General features: G+C 49.2%; 1 protein-coding gene across 5 annotated transcripts in view; it reads left to right on the forward strand.

Annotated features, from left to right (window-relative positions):
* The window catches only part of SPAG17 (sperm associated antigen 17), a 720739-nt gene extending 703372 nt beyond the window's left edge, over positions 1-17367 (forward strand). For 4 of the 5 annotated variants that reach the window (XM_069203004.1, XM_069203006.1, XM_069203008.1 and 1 more), the window contains 2 exons: positions 5325-5462; positions 17204-17355. In XM_069203004.1, the coding sequence (XP_069059105.1) occupies positions 5325-5461 (137 nt within the window). In that variant the 3' untranslated portion in view covers position 5462; positions 17204-17355. Of the gene's footprint in view, positions 1-5324; positions 5463-17203 lie in introns of all 5 variants that reach the window. The other variant, XM_069203007.1, reaches the window with a different exon arrangement.
* The last annotated feature ends 284 nt before the right edge of the window (positions 17368-17651 follow it).

The raw sequence follows: 17651 nt of genomic DNA on the forward strand, positions 1-17651 counted from the left end.
TAACACCTCCCCCAGGCAGGAGCTGTAACACCTGGCGGTGAGCCTCAAAGGCTCACCCCCTTTGTTCCAGCACCACAGGGCACTCCAGCTAGTGGAGTTGCCCGCCCCCTCCGGTCACAGCCCCACTTTTGGCGGCAAGGCCAGAGGAAATAATGAGAATAACAAGGAGGAGTCACTGGCCAGTCAGGACAGCCCCTAAGGCGTCCTGTGCTGCGGTGACTAACTTTTAGAAATCCTCCATCTTGCAGATGGAGGATTCCCCCAATAGGGATAGGATTGTGACCCCCTCCCCTTGGGAGGAGGCACAAAGAGGGTGTACCCACCCTCAGGGCTAGTAGCCATTGGCTACTAACCCCCCAGACCTAAACACGCCCTTAAATTTAGTATTTAAGGGCTTCCCTGAACCTAAGAATTTAGATTCCTGCAACTTACAGAAGAAGAGGACTGCTGAGCTGAAAAACCCCTGTAGAAGAAGAAAGAAGACACCAACTGCTTTGGCCCCAGTCCTAGCGGCCTGTCTCCTGCCTTCCAAAGAAAACTGCTCCAGCGACGCTTTCCCCAGGACCAGCGACCTCTGAATCCTCAGAGGACTGCCCTGCTTCCAAGAGACCAAGAAACTCCCGAGAACAGCGGCCCTGTTCAACAAAGACTGCAACTTTGTATCCAGAGGAGCAGATTTAAAGACCCCTGCAATCCCCGCAAGAAGCGTGAGACTTGCAACACTGTACCCGGTGACCCCGACTCGACTGGTGGAGAAACAACACTACAGGGAGGACCCTCCGGCGACTCCAAGACTGTGAGTAACCAAAGTTGTCCCCCCTGAGCCCCCACAGCGACGCCTGCAGAGGGAATCCCGAGGCTCCCCCTGACCGCAACTGCCTGACTCTGAAATCCCGACGCCTGGAAAAGACCCTGCACCCGCAGCCCCCAGGACCTGAAGGGTCGGAACTCCAGTGCAGGAGTGACCCCCAGGAGGCCCTCTCCCTTGCCCAGGTGGTGGCTCCCCGAGGAGCCCCCCCCTTGCCTGCCTGCACCGCTGAAGAGACCCCTTGGTCTCTCATTGAAAACCATTACAAATCCGACGCTTGTTTACACACTGCACCCGGCCGCCCCCGCGCTGCTGAGGGTGTACTTTTTGTGTGGACTTGTGTCCCCCTCGGAGCCCTACAAAACCCCCCTGGTCTGCCCTCCGAAGACGCAGGTACTTACCTGCTGGCAGACCGGAACCGGGGCACCCCCTTCTCTCCATTGAAGCCTCTGTGTTTTGGGCACCACTTTGAACTCTGCACCTGACCGGCCCTGAGCTGCTGGTGTGGTGACTTTGGGGTTGCTCTGAACCCCCAACGGTGGGCTACCTTGGACCCCAATTTGAACCCCGTAGGTGGTTTACTTACCTGCAAGAACTAACATTACTTTACCTCCCCCAGGAACTGTGAAAATTGCAGTGTCCACTTTTAAAACAGCTAAATGTGTTTTATGTAAAAAGTATATATGCTATTGTGATTATTCAAAGTTCCTAGAGTACTTACCTGAAATACCTTTCAAATGAGGTATTACATGTAGAATTTGAACCTGTGGTTCTTAAAATAAACTAAGAAAAGATATTTTTCTATAATAAAAACCTATTGGCTTGGAATTGTCTCTGAGTTTGTGTTCCTCATTTATTGCCTGTGTGTATGTACAACAAATGCTTAACACTACTCCTTTGATAAGCCTACTGCTCGACCACACTACCACAAAATAGAGCATTAGTATTATCTCTTTTTGCCACTATCTTACCTCTAAGGGGAACCTTTGGACTCTGTGCATACTATTCCTTACTTTGAAATAGTGCATACAGAGCCCACTTCCTACACTGCACTTAGTAGGCGTTAAAAAATCCCGATAAAAATGTTGCAAAGGAATCTCATAGATTCCTTTGTGCCATTTCTATGGCCCCCCTAGCACCGGAACGCCCCCTTTGCATACCTTATACCTGGAGCAGGCAAAATGTGGCACAAGGGGTTACAAAGTGGCGCAATGCAAGCAATGTGCCACTTTGTAAATATGGCGCAGCGATTTTTACCTCGTTGGGCCACATTTGCGTAAAACAAATTGACGTCAATGTGGCGCTGGGGGCTCTTAAATATGCCCTCTGATTTTCAGCTAGCGTCTAAAACTGATTGCCTTCTGGCAACCACTTACAATTGGAGTTGCTTGCCCAGGGATGACCTGCCTGTGACTCATTGTCAAGCCAGTCATTTCACAGCATTTTGAAAAAGTAGGTGTGTTCAAGGGGTGGGACATAAACAAGAGTCGGTGGGAAGGCCACAAAAGCAGGAGCATCAAACCGAGATAGACAAGAAAGCCACCCAGTCAGGAGCAGGGGGCGACAAACACAGTTTTTGTACAGCATTGTTGTGACTGCTTCTTTAACTACAGACTGATAAAGCTTTGTCTACGCATGGTGTAAAAAGAAACTTCCAGGCCTTCTCCAGCCACTTTCTTTGTTTCAAAACTTGATTTTTGGTATTTTTGTAGAGAATAGAGGTATAATGTTTTACAAACATATAAATCATCGTCCTCACACATTCCATAACAGCAAAGGATTATCACAAGGTGTTCGGCTGTAGTTTGTAAGCAAGCATTTGCCAACAAAAATGTCCACATAAAAGATATTGCAGAGCTTTACTCCCCAGAATTATTAACAGTATTGCCACAATGGTGACGTCAGCCACATATATACCTTTAATATATTTAATCATGTGCATCAGGCCCTCTTCTTCAACACCTGAGGGAGGGTCTACATATCCTTGACCTGTGGAGTAACACAGACATGTACACTGGGCTGCCTGCATGATGTCACACATTTTTGATAAATGTTCAAAAGGGAGATCAAATTCTCTTAAACCTGGCCATCATGTCTGATACCAAGGCTGATAGCTTTTCCATGGCGTAAATGTATCATGAGTCAGACCACCACATAGCCACGGGAAGGGGACTCCACTCCTTCCATGCATGTGCTGTCGTTCCCCAGCCACATCCAAATAGTGTTGAATTGGTCTCTAAATGGACCACATTTCAAATGTCTAATCCTAACTTCACCATTGTTTGAAAGAATACATGGTTACCTCCTACTGTAGCCATCATAAATACTCATCCATCAGGATATGTTTCAATAAATATGTGATGTGACACCTCCATTTCATTCTGAGTGTTACCTTGTAATATTGAAACCTTAATCTTGGGCACCTTATAGACCCACTCCTCCCCCCCCCAGTCTGTTAGTAACTTGGAGAATCCTCCATTTAGAGAACACTGCGTATAAGTGTGAACCAGGATGCTACCTATGGTGTGTTTTACTTCCAGATGTCTCCTTTGTGGAGATATTTTAGAGGTGTGCTACCTGTTGCACAAGGGGTGTACTATTGTCATTCACACATATCAAGTGCCACAAACTACTGAGTGCTGATGCTGGCACTACTGAGAGGCTTCAGCGTAAAGGTTTAATGATGCCAGCCAGTGAGAGTTCACCACCGAAGGTGCAGGTCACATTCACACCTGCGACACTGAAACCCAAAGCCTCAGACCCTGATTCACAAAACCTTTTCCAATCAGACGTCACACCTCCAACAACAAACATTTGGACTTAGAGTCAGAATTCCTAAATCATGATTTACAGCAGCCATTCACTTGAGAAATTCTCTAACACTTATTCCGATTTATGAGTTTGGTAAATAAACACCAGCATGGAATTAATCCATTATCTGTTAGTCATCCCATTGGGTGAAAAGACCCCAGGGACCCCATGCCGTGTTTTGAGGCCCATAAATGGAGGATTTTCTCTCTGTAGAAAACTACTTTCCAGCAGATAAAAACTACACACTCTGTAGAAACTTACTTTCTTCATACATAAAAAATTGTATACTTTGAGTGTCCACTGACACACAGAATGCCGTTGTAGGGCTACGTGGACCAGTGGGAATCTTCAACAGTGACCAACTTCCTCATGTATCCTATAGGATATGTGGCAACCCCTAACAATGAGTAACTTTCACAGGTTCATTTGCTGTGAAGTGCAGCTACCTCCATTGATGTTCAGCGTGGCAGGACGTGTTCCTCTCTGTGTAGCACCCGTGAACATGAATGTTCAGACTTCAGAACCAATGTGTCTTCCTTTTACCCCACAAGACGCAGCTCTGTAGGTAAATGACGTTTCATTTGTGATCCACTGTTTTCCAGTGGCTGCCAGTGATCCGCTCACCTATGGGTTGTGTGTGTTTGATTTTGTAGCCATTGCTTTCCAGAAGCCCCGAGGGGGTGGCTCACTCAGACTTGGTTGCCATTACTTCGTTCCCGCTTGCCACGGACAGTACATCTCACTACATTGAAGCGTGATCTACCGTTCCAGCTACGCGCATGTCTTACGTCGATTGCATTATGAACATTTGGGGGCAGATTTAAGAAAAGTGGCGCTGCACACAGTGCAGCACCACATTTATCGTTCCCCTTAACGCCCCCTAACACCACCGCGTGTGCGCCCTATTTAACATACAGCGCACCATGGCGGTAGTTAGGGGACTTGCAGCAGAAATTTTGATGCTAGTACGGCGCTTTGCAGGATTAGCCTCAAAACCTTTGATGCTAATCCTGCAGAGTACATAGGGCCACTATAAATAATGGAAGCCCCTTTTAACGACCGCTCTGAGCAGGCATTAAAAGTGCTGAAAAAAATGACGCAGAGAAATCTCCTAGATTTCTTTGTGCCATTTGTTCACCCCCCTCCCGACAGGGGAACACCCCTTTGCATACATTATGCCTGGCGCAGGCATAATGTAGCACAAAGGGTTACAAAGTGGCCCAATGCATGCACTGCGCCACTGTGTAAATATGGTGCGCCGTTTTTGGCCTTCTACCGCCACATTAGCATAAGAAAAAGATGCTAATGTGGCGTTGGAATGGCGCTAGGGGCTCTTAAATATGCTCCTTAGTGTCTCCAGGATTCCATGTATAGCTTTATAAATAGTTGTATTTATTTATTCTCTAAAAAAATATAAATGTACTTTCTTCACAAGCCACTCACAGTAATGAACAGCCAACACTACAGAGCATTGTAGGAGCAGTCTCAGTTAAGAGCTTCACCGAATCTAGACTCTGTGCTTGGGACATCCAGGGCCTTTACTAACAGAGGTCTCTCTCACGCCAAGACTGGGCGTTCCACAGTAACCCTACACTGCCTGTAGAGGGCACTGTCTGTACCTATGTGTTTATGACTCAGTAAGAAGTGTCTTGCTCACCAACAGCATCATTTACGAACAGTACCAAGTCCATAACTACAAATTCACCAGTTTTAACAGAAAATCTTCACGACGGCAGACCGGATGGATATCCCCCAGGAGGGAAGAATCCAGGCGTTCGATTAGTCGGTACAGCTCCCTCATCGAGGGTGGGTCTCCTCCAACTCCGCAAGCTTCCTAGTTGAGGTAAGAAACAAGTGAGTATGTCTGAGTGCAGCATGTTGATGGCATGTCTCTCTGGACTGTGACTGGCTGGTGCTGTGAATGGAGTGACTGACTCAATGGGAGGGATTCAAGGGGAGGTGTCTCTGGATTTTGATTGGCTGATGCTACTGGCTGTACGTGGTCTGGATTCTCAGTGATGCATGAATGTTGCGATGGGGCACAAACATGTTGCATAACCTTGTTCCTGGATGGATCTCTCCAGCGATTCAATGAGTTTCTCATATGGTTTTGTTTGAGTTGTTATTAACAATGGTATTTCAAGGATCACACATATACCTGGGCGTTTGACCTGGAATTCCCTGAAACTTAGGGGTGGCTCGTCCATACGTCTGAGTAAGTCAGGAGTCTTAGGGAGTCCAAAATAGGTGGCACCAAATATCAAGCAAAGGCAACAAGCTGCCTGTTTCTTAGTGCTTTTAAGAACTAAGGCAAAATAGACAGCTTTGTTCCTGTCATCCCAGCGGTGAAGAGGTCCACCTCAGTTGTGCTTCCCAGGGTGAAGATCTCTCTGGCAACCTCAGGTGGTCAGCAAGGTGGCACCGACTCAGGCTGTCGGCTTTGGCGGCCAGAATGCCTGCCAGATAATGGGCGACATCCAGATCTCATGTGCCAGCAGGTTCGTCAAGGCCAAACTTCCGAGAGCTTCCCAGCAATGGAGCTGAGACCACACGCCTCCCTGCTTGTTGGCATATCACATCGCAGTCATGTTGTCTGTCAAGAGCTGGACAGATTGGCCATGAAGGGTAGGAAAGCTTTCAGGGCCAGACGAATGACATGCAGCTCGGGCAGGTTGATGAATTGAGTCTGCTCCTCTGCATACCAAAGACCTGTGGTCCGCAGTTCCTCCAAATGCACAACTTGAGGTCCCCTGCATGGCACAGGGTGCAATGGCCATCCCCAGGGGGCACTGGTTCCCTGTGCTGGCCATTGGGGTGGTGGGCATGACTCCTGTCTTTTCTAAGACTGGAGTCATGCGGTATGGATGTTTTTGCGTCAGCAAATGACGCTAGGCTGGTTAGAGGCTTTTTCTTTTTGCCTCTAACCAGCCTAACAATTTTTGGTGTAAACCCCCCTTCTCCCATACCGCCACCGCCACCGCCACCCCCCACCCAGCTAATGTCTTCTTTTTTTTTTTTTTTTTTTTACAGTAGCCCATCATTCGCGCTGGGTTGCGGCATTCCATAAATTTGGCACCTGGCTGGTGCTCTGGAATGACGCAAGCCGGAGCTATACTTTTTGATGCAAAACTGCGTTTGCACAGTTTTTGCATCAAAATGTATAAATATGGGCCTTAGCTCCCCAACCTTCACAGATATGCTGCACTCACCGCCATCATCTTTGTGACAACCTTCATGGCCTATGTCAATCCAAACCGGAGGACCGCAGACTGCTAGTGAATGGACCCAGCAGGAATCGCAGGTACCTCCAGTGTGCCTGCAGGATCGGAATGTGAAAAAAATGACCTGCAAGTCTAAGGACACCATCCCTTCTCCCACTTCCAGAGCTGAAGATAGGATAGTAAACCTTACCTTGCAAAGATAAAAGTTGAAAAGCCTGAGGTCCAGGATCAGATGCAGTCCACTGTCCCTCTTGGGAACCTGGAAGAACTGGGAGTAGCACCAGTGTTTCACTTCCTGCCCTGGGACCAATACCACTGCTCGTTTTTGCAACCGGGCTGCCACTTCCTGATTTAGAATCCAAAGGGGATCTTCTGCCTGCAGTGACGGGGTGGGGGATCTGAGGAGGATGTAGCCTCTTACTATAATCCGTATGACCCATCGGTCTGTTGGAAATGCCCTCTAGGCCTGAAGAAATGACATCCTTCCTACAACCCACTGCATGTGTTCCTTTATGCAGGAACTAAAGTGATTTACGTGTTGGATGAAGAGGAGGACTGCTGGGCCTGTCTATCCTTACATTTGCCATAAACTCTGTATTGCCTTACAACTGGTTAGGCTGCTGTACCGGGTGGAAGGGCTGGCACTGACTAAAAAGAAGTCCCCTGGAGTAGCTTTCAAACCTCCAATTGTGAAAGTCACAGGCTGGCGAGGCCAGGCCCAGAGTTTGTTCCTCTTCTTGTCCTAAAACCTTCAAGGGCTAATCTACCTCATTCATGAACAGATGCGGCTCATCAGAAGGGATAACCATTAGGCTACCTTGGACATCACCTGGAAAGCCCGTGGAACGCAGCCAGCTATGTCTATGTAGTGCAACAGAGTACCTCATGGCCTTGCCACAGAATCAGCTGTGTCAAAGCCTTACTCTAGGATCTGACTGGAAGCATGCTCGCTGGTCCTGACTGTAGGAAAGTGCCACAGTTGGCATGGTTAGCCCCCCCCTCCCCACACGCACACTTTTTGCCTACTGTTGATGCCACTTTAATTGAAAGTGTGCTGGGACCTTGCTAACCAGGCTCCAGCACCAGTGTTCTTTCCCTAAAACTGTACCTTTGTTTCCACAATTGGCACAGCCATGGCACACAGTTAAGTCCCTTGTAAAAGGTGCCCATGGTACCAAGGGCCCTGTGGCCAGGGAGGGTCTCTAAGGGCTGCAGCATGTATTATGCCACCCTAAGGGGCCCCTCACCCAGCACATGCACACTGCCTCACAGCGTGTGTGTGTGTTTGTGGGGAGAAAAAGACCAAGTCGACATGGCACCCCTCTCAGGGTGTCATGCCCGCAAATCACTGCTTGTGGCATAGGTAAGTCACCCCTCTAGCAGGCCTTATAGCCCTAAGGCAGGGTGCACTATCCTGCAGGTGAGGGCATAGCTGCATGAGCAACATGCCCCTACAGTGTCTAAGTCCATTCTTATACATTGTAAGTGCAGCGTGGCCATACTGAGCATATGGGCTGGGAGTTTGTCATTACGACTCCACAGCACCATAATGGCTTCACTGAATACTGGGAAGTTTTGTATCAAACTGATGCCAGTGTAGGATTTATTGAAAAATGCACACAAAGGGCATCTTGGAGATGCCCCCCCGTATGGTAGCCCAACTGCTAGTGTAAGACTGACCGGTCTGTGCCAGCCTGCGACTTTCAGACGAGTTTCTGGCCACATGGGGTGAGAGCCTTTGTGCACTCTGCGGTCAGAAACAAAGCCTGTCCTGGGTGGAGGTGCTTCTCACCTCCCCCCTGCAGGAACTGTAACACCTGGCGGTGTGCCTCAAAGGCTCAAGCCGCGGTTTAGAGGCCCCAGGGCACTCCAGCTAGTGGAGATGCCCACCCCCCGGACAAAGCCCTACTTTTGTCAGCAAGTCGGGCGGGAAAATTAGGGACAGCAGGGAGGAGTGACCACCCCAGCCAGGACCACCCCTAAGGTGTCCAGAGCTGAGGTGACCCCGTGTTTGCAGAATCGTCCAGGACAGAGACCAATAGGGATAGGAATTTGCCCCCTCCATAAAGGGAGTGGGCACAAGGAGAGTGAGCCACCCTGAGCGACAGTAGCCATTGGCTACTGCCCTCTGACCCCTAACACGCCCCTAAATCCAGGATTTAAAGGGACTCTCTGAGCCCAGCTCACAAGATTCCTGGTGACCTACAAGAAGAAGAAGGTCTGCATAGCTGAAACCCCAGCAGAGAAGAAGGAAGACGACAGCTGCTTTGGCCCCAGCCCTACCGGCCTGTCTCCTGCTTCAAAGAACCTGCAAAAGAACAGCGATGCATCCAGCGGGACCAGCAACCTCTGCCAAGCTCCAGAAGACTGCCCTGCACCCAAGAGGACCAAGAACTCCAGTGGACAGCGGCCCTGTCCAAGAAGAAACAACAATTAAGGACTCCAAACTCACTCTGAATGCGTGAGTCCTAACCACTCTGCACCCAAAACCCACTGCCCATGTCTAGGTAGCCCAACCAGCTAGAGAGGATCCCCAAGTGATTCCAAGCAAGTGCCCACCCTGGGGTGACCTCTCCACGACGATGCCTGCAGAGGGAATCCCGAGGACTCCCCTGACCGCGAAAGCTCTGCACGAAGATAACTGACGCCTAAAAGACCACTGCACCCGCAGCCCCCAGGCCTTGGAGAACCCGACCTCCAATGTAGCAACATTCAGCAGGCGGCCCTCCTCCCTGTCCAGCCTGTGGTTTGGCCGAGACGACGTCCCGGACCTCACCTGCAGCGTCTGAGTGACCCTAGGGGTCCCCTCACAGAGGATCATTGGAGACCTGACATCTTGTTTGCACCCTGCCGCCCCAGTGCCGCTGAGGGTGCGTCTTTGGTGCCTACTTATGGACCCCGCCAGTGCTCTGCTAAACTCCCCAGGTCTGCCCTCCGAAGACACGGGTACTTACCTGCCTGCAGATCTGATTCCAAGTGCCCCCTGTCTCCAGAGATCTGCTTCACCTTTGACCTCTGCACCTGGCCGGCCCGTGTGGTTGGTGGTGAGTGTTTGGGGTTAACTTGAACCCCCAACAGTGGACTTCCTAACCCCCGGAGACTGGAACTGTAAGTGTTGTACTTACCTGTAAATCAAAATAACATTGTCCCCCCCAGGAACTGTTTCTGAAAATTTGCAGTGTCCATTTTTAAAACAGATTATTGCCAATATTTCATAAACTGTACAACTTATCGAATTCAAACAAAGTACTGTTGATACATGTGTGAAATGTGAATCTGTTGAAGTACTTACCTACAACTTGAATCTTGTGGTTCTGGAAATAAATTAAGAAAATACATTTTTGCAATATAAAACCCTATTGTTCTGGAGTTAAGTCACTGAGTGTGTGTTTCTTCTATTGCTTGTGTATGTACAACAAATGCTTAACACTACCCTCTGATAAGCCTAACTGCTCGACCACACTACCACAAAATAGAGCATTAGTATTATCTATTTAAGCCTCTGTCAAGCCTCTTGGGGAACCCCTGGAATCTGTGCACACTATATCTCGTTTTGATGTAGTATATACAGAGCCAGCTTCCTACACTGACCACTTCTGCTACGATGTTCTTCAGATAGTCAGGCACACTTGGACTCTCAAACTCCCCAGCGTCAACGTGACAAGGAGACGTGACACTCACTGATCTCAGGGACAGGCTCCAGTCTGAGAAAACCTTTCTGCCCGTTGTGTTTTTGACTCCCTAATAAGGGGTGCCGTGGAACAGGCTCCTGGGTTTTGCTTAGCTCAAGAAGATGCCGGCACTATCTGGAGGAAGCCGACTGCCTATGCAGGGTTTCAGATGTAGGTGCCCTATGCAGATAGTACAGGCGACCCTTATTGGTTGATAGAGGTTTAAAGTAATATCCCTAAATGCTCTCTTAAGTGGTAGTGTGAGCGAGCAGTTTATACTCATCAGAGGGTAGTGCTAAGCATTTGTTGAACCCTGAGTCAATAAATGAGACACACACTCAAGAACAAAATAGAGACCAATTTTAGAAAAAAATAACACCTTCTATATTGTTCCTCAGGGACCACTTTGGTTTTGGCAACGGTGGTGTCTTTAGTAGACACACAACAAGCCTTGAATGCAGCAAATGCTCTAGTGCTCCAGGTATTGATGCTGTGAGTTCCTGAAGGGGGCAGCGGCTCGGTGCTGGTCTCGGGGTTACAATAGTCTCCTCCTGGCGAGTTGCTCCCTCTGTGACCAGCGAAACATCGGACCAGGAAGTGCGGCTGGTGCCTGTAGATGCAGGGAAGTGGCTCCTCCACTCCGAGGGAGATGCTGGCAGCCCCCGAGGCACAGCTGCAGGGCATGTCGATTCTTGTGATTGACGGGAAAGCAGCAGGTCGGCCGAGTCTGGCGCCAAAGTCCTCAGCTGGTCCACAGTTCTCACGTTGGTCGGCTCTTCTCTGTTGTCTTTTTCACTCAGTCGCATCTGAGTTCCTGGTGGAAGGGGGCCACCTAAATACTCAGGGCCATATTTATACTTTTTGACGCAAAACTGCGCTAACGCAGTTTTGCGCCAAAAAAATTAGCGCCGGCTAACGCCATTCTGAAGCACCATGCAGGCGCCGTATTTATTCAATGACGTTAGCCGGCGGCGCTGTCTGGTGTGCATTGAAAAAAACGACGTACACCAGGCAGCGCCGGCGTAGGGGGAAAATGGCGTATGGGCGTCCACAAATGGTGCAAGTCAGGCTGAGGCAAAAAAATCGCCACAACCCGATTTGCGCCATTTTTTTACGACGCCCATCCCCCATTGAAATGACTCCTGTCTTAGCAAAGACAGGAGTCATGCCCCCTTGCCCAATGGCCATGCCCAGGGGACTTCTGTCCCCTGGGCATGGCCATTGGGCATAGTGGCATGTAGGGGGGCACAAATCAGGCCCCCCTATGCCACAAAAAAAAATATAAAAAAATACTTACCTGGACTTACCTTAATGTCCCTGGGGTGGGTCCCTCCATCCTTGGGTGTCCTCCTGGGGTGGGCAAGGGTGGCAGGGGGTGTCCCTGGGGGCAGGGGAGGGCACCTCTGGGCTCATTCTGAGCCCACAGGTCCCTTAACGCCTGCCCTGACCCAGGCGCTAAAATCCGGCGCAAATGCGGGTTTTTTAGACCCGCCCACTCCCGGGCGTCATTTTTGCCCGGGAGTATAAATACGACGCATATGCATCGCAGTCATTTTTTAAGACGGGAACGCCTACCTTGCATATCATTAACGCAAGGAAGGTGTTCACGCAAAAAAATGACGCTAACTCCATGAACTTTGGCGCTAGACGCGTCTAACGCCAAAGTATAAATATGGAGTTAGTTTTGCGTCGAAATTTGCGTAAAAAAAAACGACGCAAATTCGGCACAAACGGAGTATAAAATGCCCCTCAGTGGCTTATTTACGAGCCACCCTGCGCTGCCGGAATGACATCTTAGTGATGGTCCGGCTCAGCACACTGCAGCGCCATATCTATAAGGCCACGTAAAGCCCCCCTGCATGAATTTCATGGTCTTGTAGGTATGGAGTGAGACAACGCAGTGCAACTCACTGCGCTGTCACACCTTGTGACAGGGAGGAGTGTCATGGGCATTACGTTGGGTGTTTCCACATAACACCTGTGGCATTGGACACATTCCCAGACGTACGAGATTTCGTAAACCTGGGAATGCATCAAAAGCCCACGCGTCCCCAGGGGAGGCATAAGGGAGGCGCAACAAGGAGGTGTAACTTTACTTCTCCTTGTCTGTCCTTTCTCCATGTCTGCAGCACCAGAAAGAGAAACATTTCTCCATTGATTGTATTAGTGCAGGAAGGTGTCCTGTACAAAAACAATCCTCACTGCAACGCAGACACCCTTACTCCGTGGTGCAAGGGTTCCTGCGTCAGCGCATGGCAGCCCATTGTGCACCAGCAAAAGTGGAAAAGGACAGGAATTCGCAATATCTCGTAGATACAGTGCATTCCTGCCCCTTTCTTTTGACACTGGACAGTGCAGCAAGAAGCCTTGCGACACTGCCCTTCACCAAAACCTTGTAAATGAGGCCCTCAATATAGAGGTGTTTAGGGGAGTGTATGGTAGGCCAATGGGCTAATTACCCCCAGGAGTGACTACACCTCCTATATGACCACTTTTTGTGGTGAGTGGACATAACATTGTCCCAGAGTTCCTAGTTCCACCAAAAACTAGATGGTGGAATCCTTCCTTTGTGGAGCACAACAGACAGCCCACCTTAGGGGTGTGATTAGCCTGGTAGTGTACCTGCATAGCTAATTTCTGCCTGTCCAGGGCAGGGGGTGGCATCTCCCAGGTCTGGGGGAAGCCGAGCTCATATATCAAAAGGTGGCAGGGACCTTGAAGTCCCTGGCCTTGGTATGCAGATTCGCCAGCCTGCTGGAGGAGGCAACAGCACTTTCCTTCGGAGCAGACATGGTTTCTGGCCTCTGAGAGCTCATCTGTGGTGGCAGACTGGTCGATTCCAGTCAGCCAGCACACTAGTGGACTAGTAGGTTTTCAGGGGGCATCTCTATGGTGTCCTCTGGGTGTATGTCATAATAAATAAAATACTGGCATCAGTATGGGTTTTTTAATTTGAGGTTTTTGATACCAAACACCCTAGGATTCAGTGAAGCCAATATGCAGCTGGTTAACTCGAACTAGACGTCACAGGGGCATATCCACTCATGCAGGTATGTCCGCACATCGAATACAATGCACCCTGCCTTAGGGCTCCAAGGCAGGAGGGTGACTTGCATATATTATATGCAGTGACCCTGGCATGGCACACAAGTGTTACGTCATGTTTTGCATCATGTCACAAAGTGGGAAATGGAAGGCTGCCTGCAATTTGTTGGGGGGTCCCTTAGGGTGGCATTATAGATGCTGCAGCACTTAGGGCCCTCTTTAGTACCAGGCTCTAGGTACCCGGGGTATCATTTACTAGGGGCTTAGAGGAGTGCTAAATTGTGTGCCAGTTAAACACTTAGGGAAAGAACACTGTTGACCTGGCTACACCTTAAAGCGAAACAAAACCTCTGTACCAGTGGCAAAAAGTGGAGGTGACAATGTTAAAAGAGGCCCTTTCCTACACACATCTTCAGGCTTCCTGCCTTCCAACAAAGTATGTGCCCAGATCTGCAACTCCCCTTGCAGCAGTTGGGTGCAGGCTTTGAGGAGACAAGCTCTCTGTCTCAGTAAATTACATCCTGAAATCGGTGTGGTTCCGCCATGACCCCGGACAGCAGAGTCTGGGGCCCTAGCCTCTTCCAAACAACCCACCAACAAAATGAGGAGTACTGCACCAGGACTGTGGTAAATCCGGAAGCAGGTTCCTCTGGTAGGCAGATTTAATCCTGGCTGGAGGCAAGTGAGAGCAGTTCGTCTGGTCCCTGATGAAGGAAACCAGAATTCTCCTGCCTTTCTGTAGGGCACAGGGAGTGTATTTTGAATACATGTTTTGTATACATCATAGCGAGTGTCAGCTGTCTCGGGGAGGGGGGCTGGAGGAGTGGGACAGGTACCAGATGGTATTGTTCTTTGTGGCATACACCACCTTCAGGCCCTGTACCTGGTGGCCTGTGCCACAGAGAACCATCTGGTAACTTGGCAGTCAGTAGCTATATGACACCTCCAGGGTCATTCATACCAAGATAAGACTGGCTGGGGACTTGTCCAGCCCAGGTAAATTCCTAGATTGTTGAGTATTCCTCGAGTGGGCGGCTCCGCAGCTGTCCAGTCAAGAGTCATGTGGAATTCTTAGTAACGTTTATAAAGTGTCACTGTAACCACTTACTAAAATATAGCAGATGTGACCAATAGCAGTGGAGGTGCTTGAGTTGGTCAACTTGACGTCCAACAACAGACTGAACCACGTGTCCCCCTCTGGAACGTTGCCAGGGATACTGCCAGGGATCGTTGCCAGGGAACGTTGCCAGGGATACTGTAATGACATCTATGGCGTTCCTTCTCACACTGGACTGCAGGACCCGTGTCCAACACTGCGGCAGGTTCAGGCCCCTCTGTCCCCTTCCAAGCGGGTGAGTGTGACGCCAGCACGTCTGAGGACCGACCTTTCTTTACTTTCTTATTATTCCAATCTCAACTTTTGGTATTGACCGTCCTGGGAAACATATTAATACGCATATCAGACAATCCTATCAGCCAATCAGCTGGGGTGTGTCCAAGACAAAGTCTGGACATGGGGTTCATCTTCAGTGCGTCCAACAACGAGGCGGCAGTGCATGGAAAGAGCTGGGGCGGGGAGGGTCACACAGACTGATGCTTACAGCTGCACATCTGTGGTGTCACCTACAGGAAAGTGCCCCTTTTGAACATGGCCACCCCCACTTTTTGCCTGGTATTCGATGCAATTTTGACTGAAAGTGCAGTGGGTTCCTGCTAAGCAGGTCCCGGTGTGAGATCTTTTCCTAAAACTGTACAATTGTTCCCCAATTGGCAATACCTTTGGACCCCTGTAAGTTCCTAGTAAATAGTTGTCTTGGTACCTAGGGTATGGGTGGCAAAGAGGGTCCCCAAGAGCTGCAGCATGCCACCCTCGGGGACCCCTCACGTAGCACATGAAGTGCCATTGCAGGCTGCGTTTCTTGGTGCAGCTAAAAGTGAAAACATGGCGCAGCACACAGCCTGCGTTTCATGTCCCCTAACACTGCATGCAATATAGGCAAGTCACCCCTACAGCGGCCTTACAGCCCTAAGGCAGAGCGCATTATATTACATGTGAGGGTATATCTGCAAAAGCAGATATGCCTCTGTTATGTCTTTGTTGATTCTTAGACATAGTAAGTGACAAGGGAAGCCATTTTAAGTGCATGTGCTGGACACTGGTCAATACGAGTTCCCCACCTACATGAGGTCTTCACTAAAAATAGGGATGTTTTGTGTCAACATCTCATTTTAATAAACCCTCGCTGATGCCAGTGATGGATTTATTAATACATGCACCCAGAGGGCACCTTAGAGGTGCCCGCTGAAAAACTACGTGTGCGGACTGACTAGTTTTAGCCGGCCGCCACCACCAGGCATGATATTGATCCCCGAAGGGTTAGAGGCTTTCCTCTCGGGTGGTCAGAACAAAGGCTACTCTGGGGGAGGTGTTCACATACCCCATGCCACAGGATGACCTGTAAATCTGCATTCTAAGGCGGTGGGCTTCAAAGAAGCCACTGCCCTCGGTCTGCAGATCTGGCTGCACTCAAAGAAGAGATGCTGACCCCACTGCTCCACGGCTCATTTGGCACCCGGACAGGTGGGAAATTTAGGGGCAGATTTAAGAAAAGTGGCACTGCACCTAGTGCAGCACCACTTTCCTTGACCCCCTTAGCGCCCCACTACCACCACCATGTGTGCACCGTATTAAAAATGCTGCACACCATGGTGCAGGGGGGGGGGGGCAATAGCGTCAGAATTTCTGACGCTATTGATGTAAAATTTGGCGCTAATCCTGAACAGTACATAAGGGGCCCACTGAAAACAATGGCATGCCCCCTTTTACCGTCTGGTCTGAGCAGGTGTTAAAAATGCCAAAAAACATGACGCAAAGAAATCTTTTAGATTTCTTTGCACCATTTTTTTGGCCCCCCTTGCATACAATATGCTTGGCGCAGGCATAATGTGGTACAAGGGGTTACAAAGTGGCACAATGCATGCATTGCACCACTTTGCAAATCTGTCTTGTGGCCTCGTAGGCCCCCTTCCTGTAAAAGAAAAACAAAAAAAAGAAATGATGCTAATGTGGCGCTAGGGGCTATTAAACATGCTCCTCAGTGTTCAGAGAGGTGTGTCACCCTCAGGTTAGTCGCACCCCTAAGCTGAAACTGCCTGATGTGGACAGTACATTTAGAAATCTGCCATCTTGGTGTTGGCAGAATTAGGATCTCTGGGACATGGATATGCCCACTTCCCATACATATAAACCAAAACATATATAAAATTACTTGTTATTTTTGTACATTGGTGTGGATCTCCTTATTAAGTCATGTCTCATTTATTGACTGTATGTATTCTCAGATGTCTAACACTATTCTCTGATAAGCCTAAGGCTGCTCGACCACACTACCCCCTAAAAGAGCACCTTGGGATTGCGAGAGCAGGCCCGTGTCCACTAGTAAGGGAGCCCCCGGACTCTTTGCACACTATCTCAATTGTTATATAGCATATAAAGAGCCAGCTTCCTGCATCACCTCGCTCTGGAGATGGTAATGAAACAGTTCATGACATGACTCTTTGGTGCCAAGGATGGCAGTGCCTGCTGCAAGAGGTTAAGTGATGAACACCCTCCCTTCAGTAACTAATCTGATGTTTCTTTGTTGCAGATCTGCCACCCTGTTTACTCTGAGCTCTGCCTCGGCGAGACTAAGAGGGGCCTTGTATCCAGCTTTAAACCATCCTCCAAACACAAACCCCTGGTTGGGCCGTGCACGTGCACTTTATGTACTTTGTTCTGTTTACTACAATGTAATAAATCTTTAACCTTTCATTACATTTCTAGCCTTTTTTCTTCTTGGTTTCATGGTAGCAGCATGAAAAAGTTGGGTATCTTGTGTTTGTGATGCACAGACTCTACATGGGCCTGGTACAGCCACACTGGCACTACTGGCTTCTGACAAAGCTGTGACCCAGGTGCCCTAGCCACCGGTTGCATCATCCTAAGGTGCTTGCACAACTACCCTAGAGGTACCATGGGGCCTATTTGTGAGCCGGTTTGTGTCATTCTTGCACCACAGAACTCCCACTTTGAGAACTTGGGTAAACAAACATAAA

This window comes from Pleurodeles waltl, chromosome 8 (assembly GCF_031143425.1).
Source record: "Pleurodeles waltl isolate 20211129_DDA chromosome 8, aPleWal1.hap1.20221129, whole genome shotgun sequence".
Lineage (NCBI taxonomy): Eukaryota > Metazoa > Chordata > Amphibia > Caudata > Salamandridae > Pleurodeles > Pleurodeles waltl.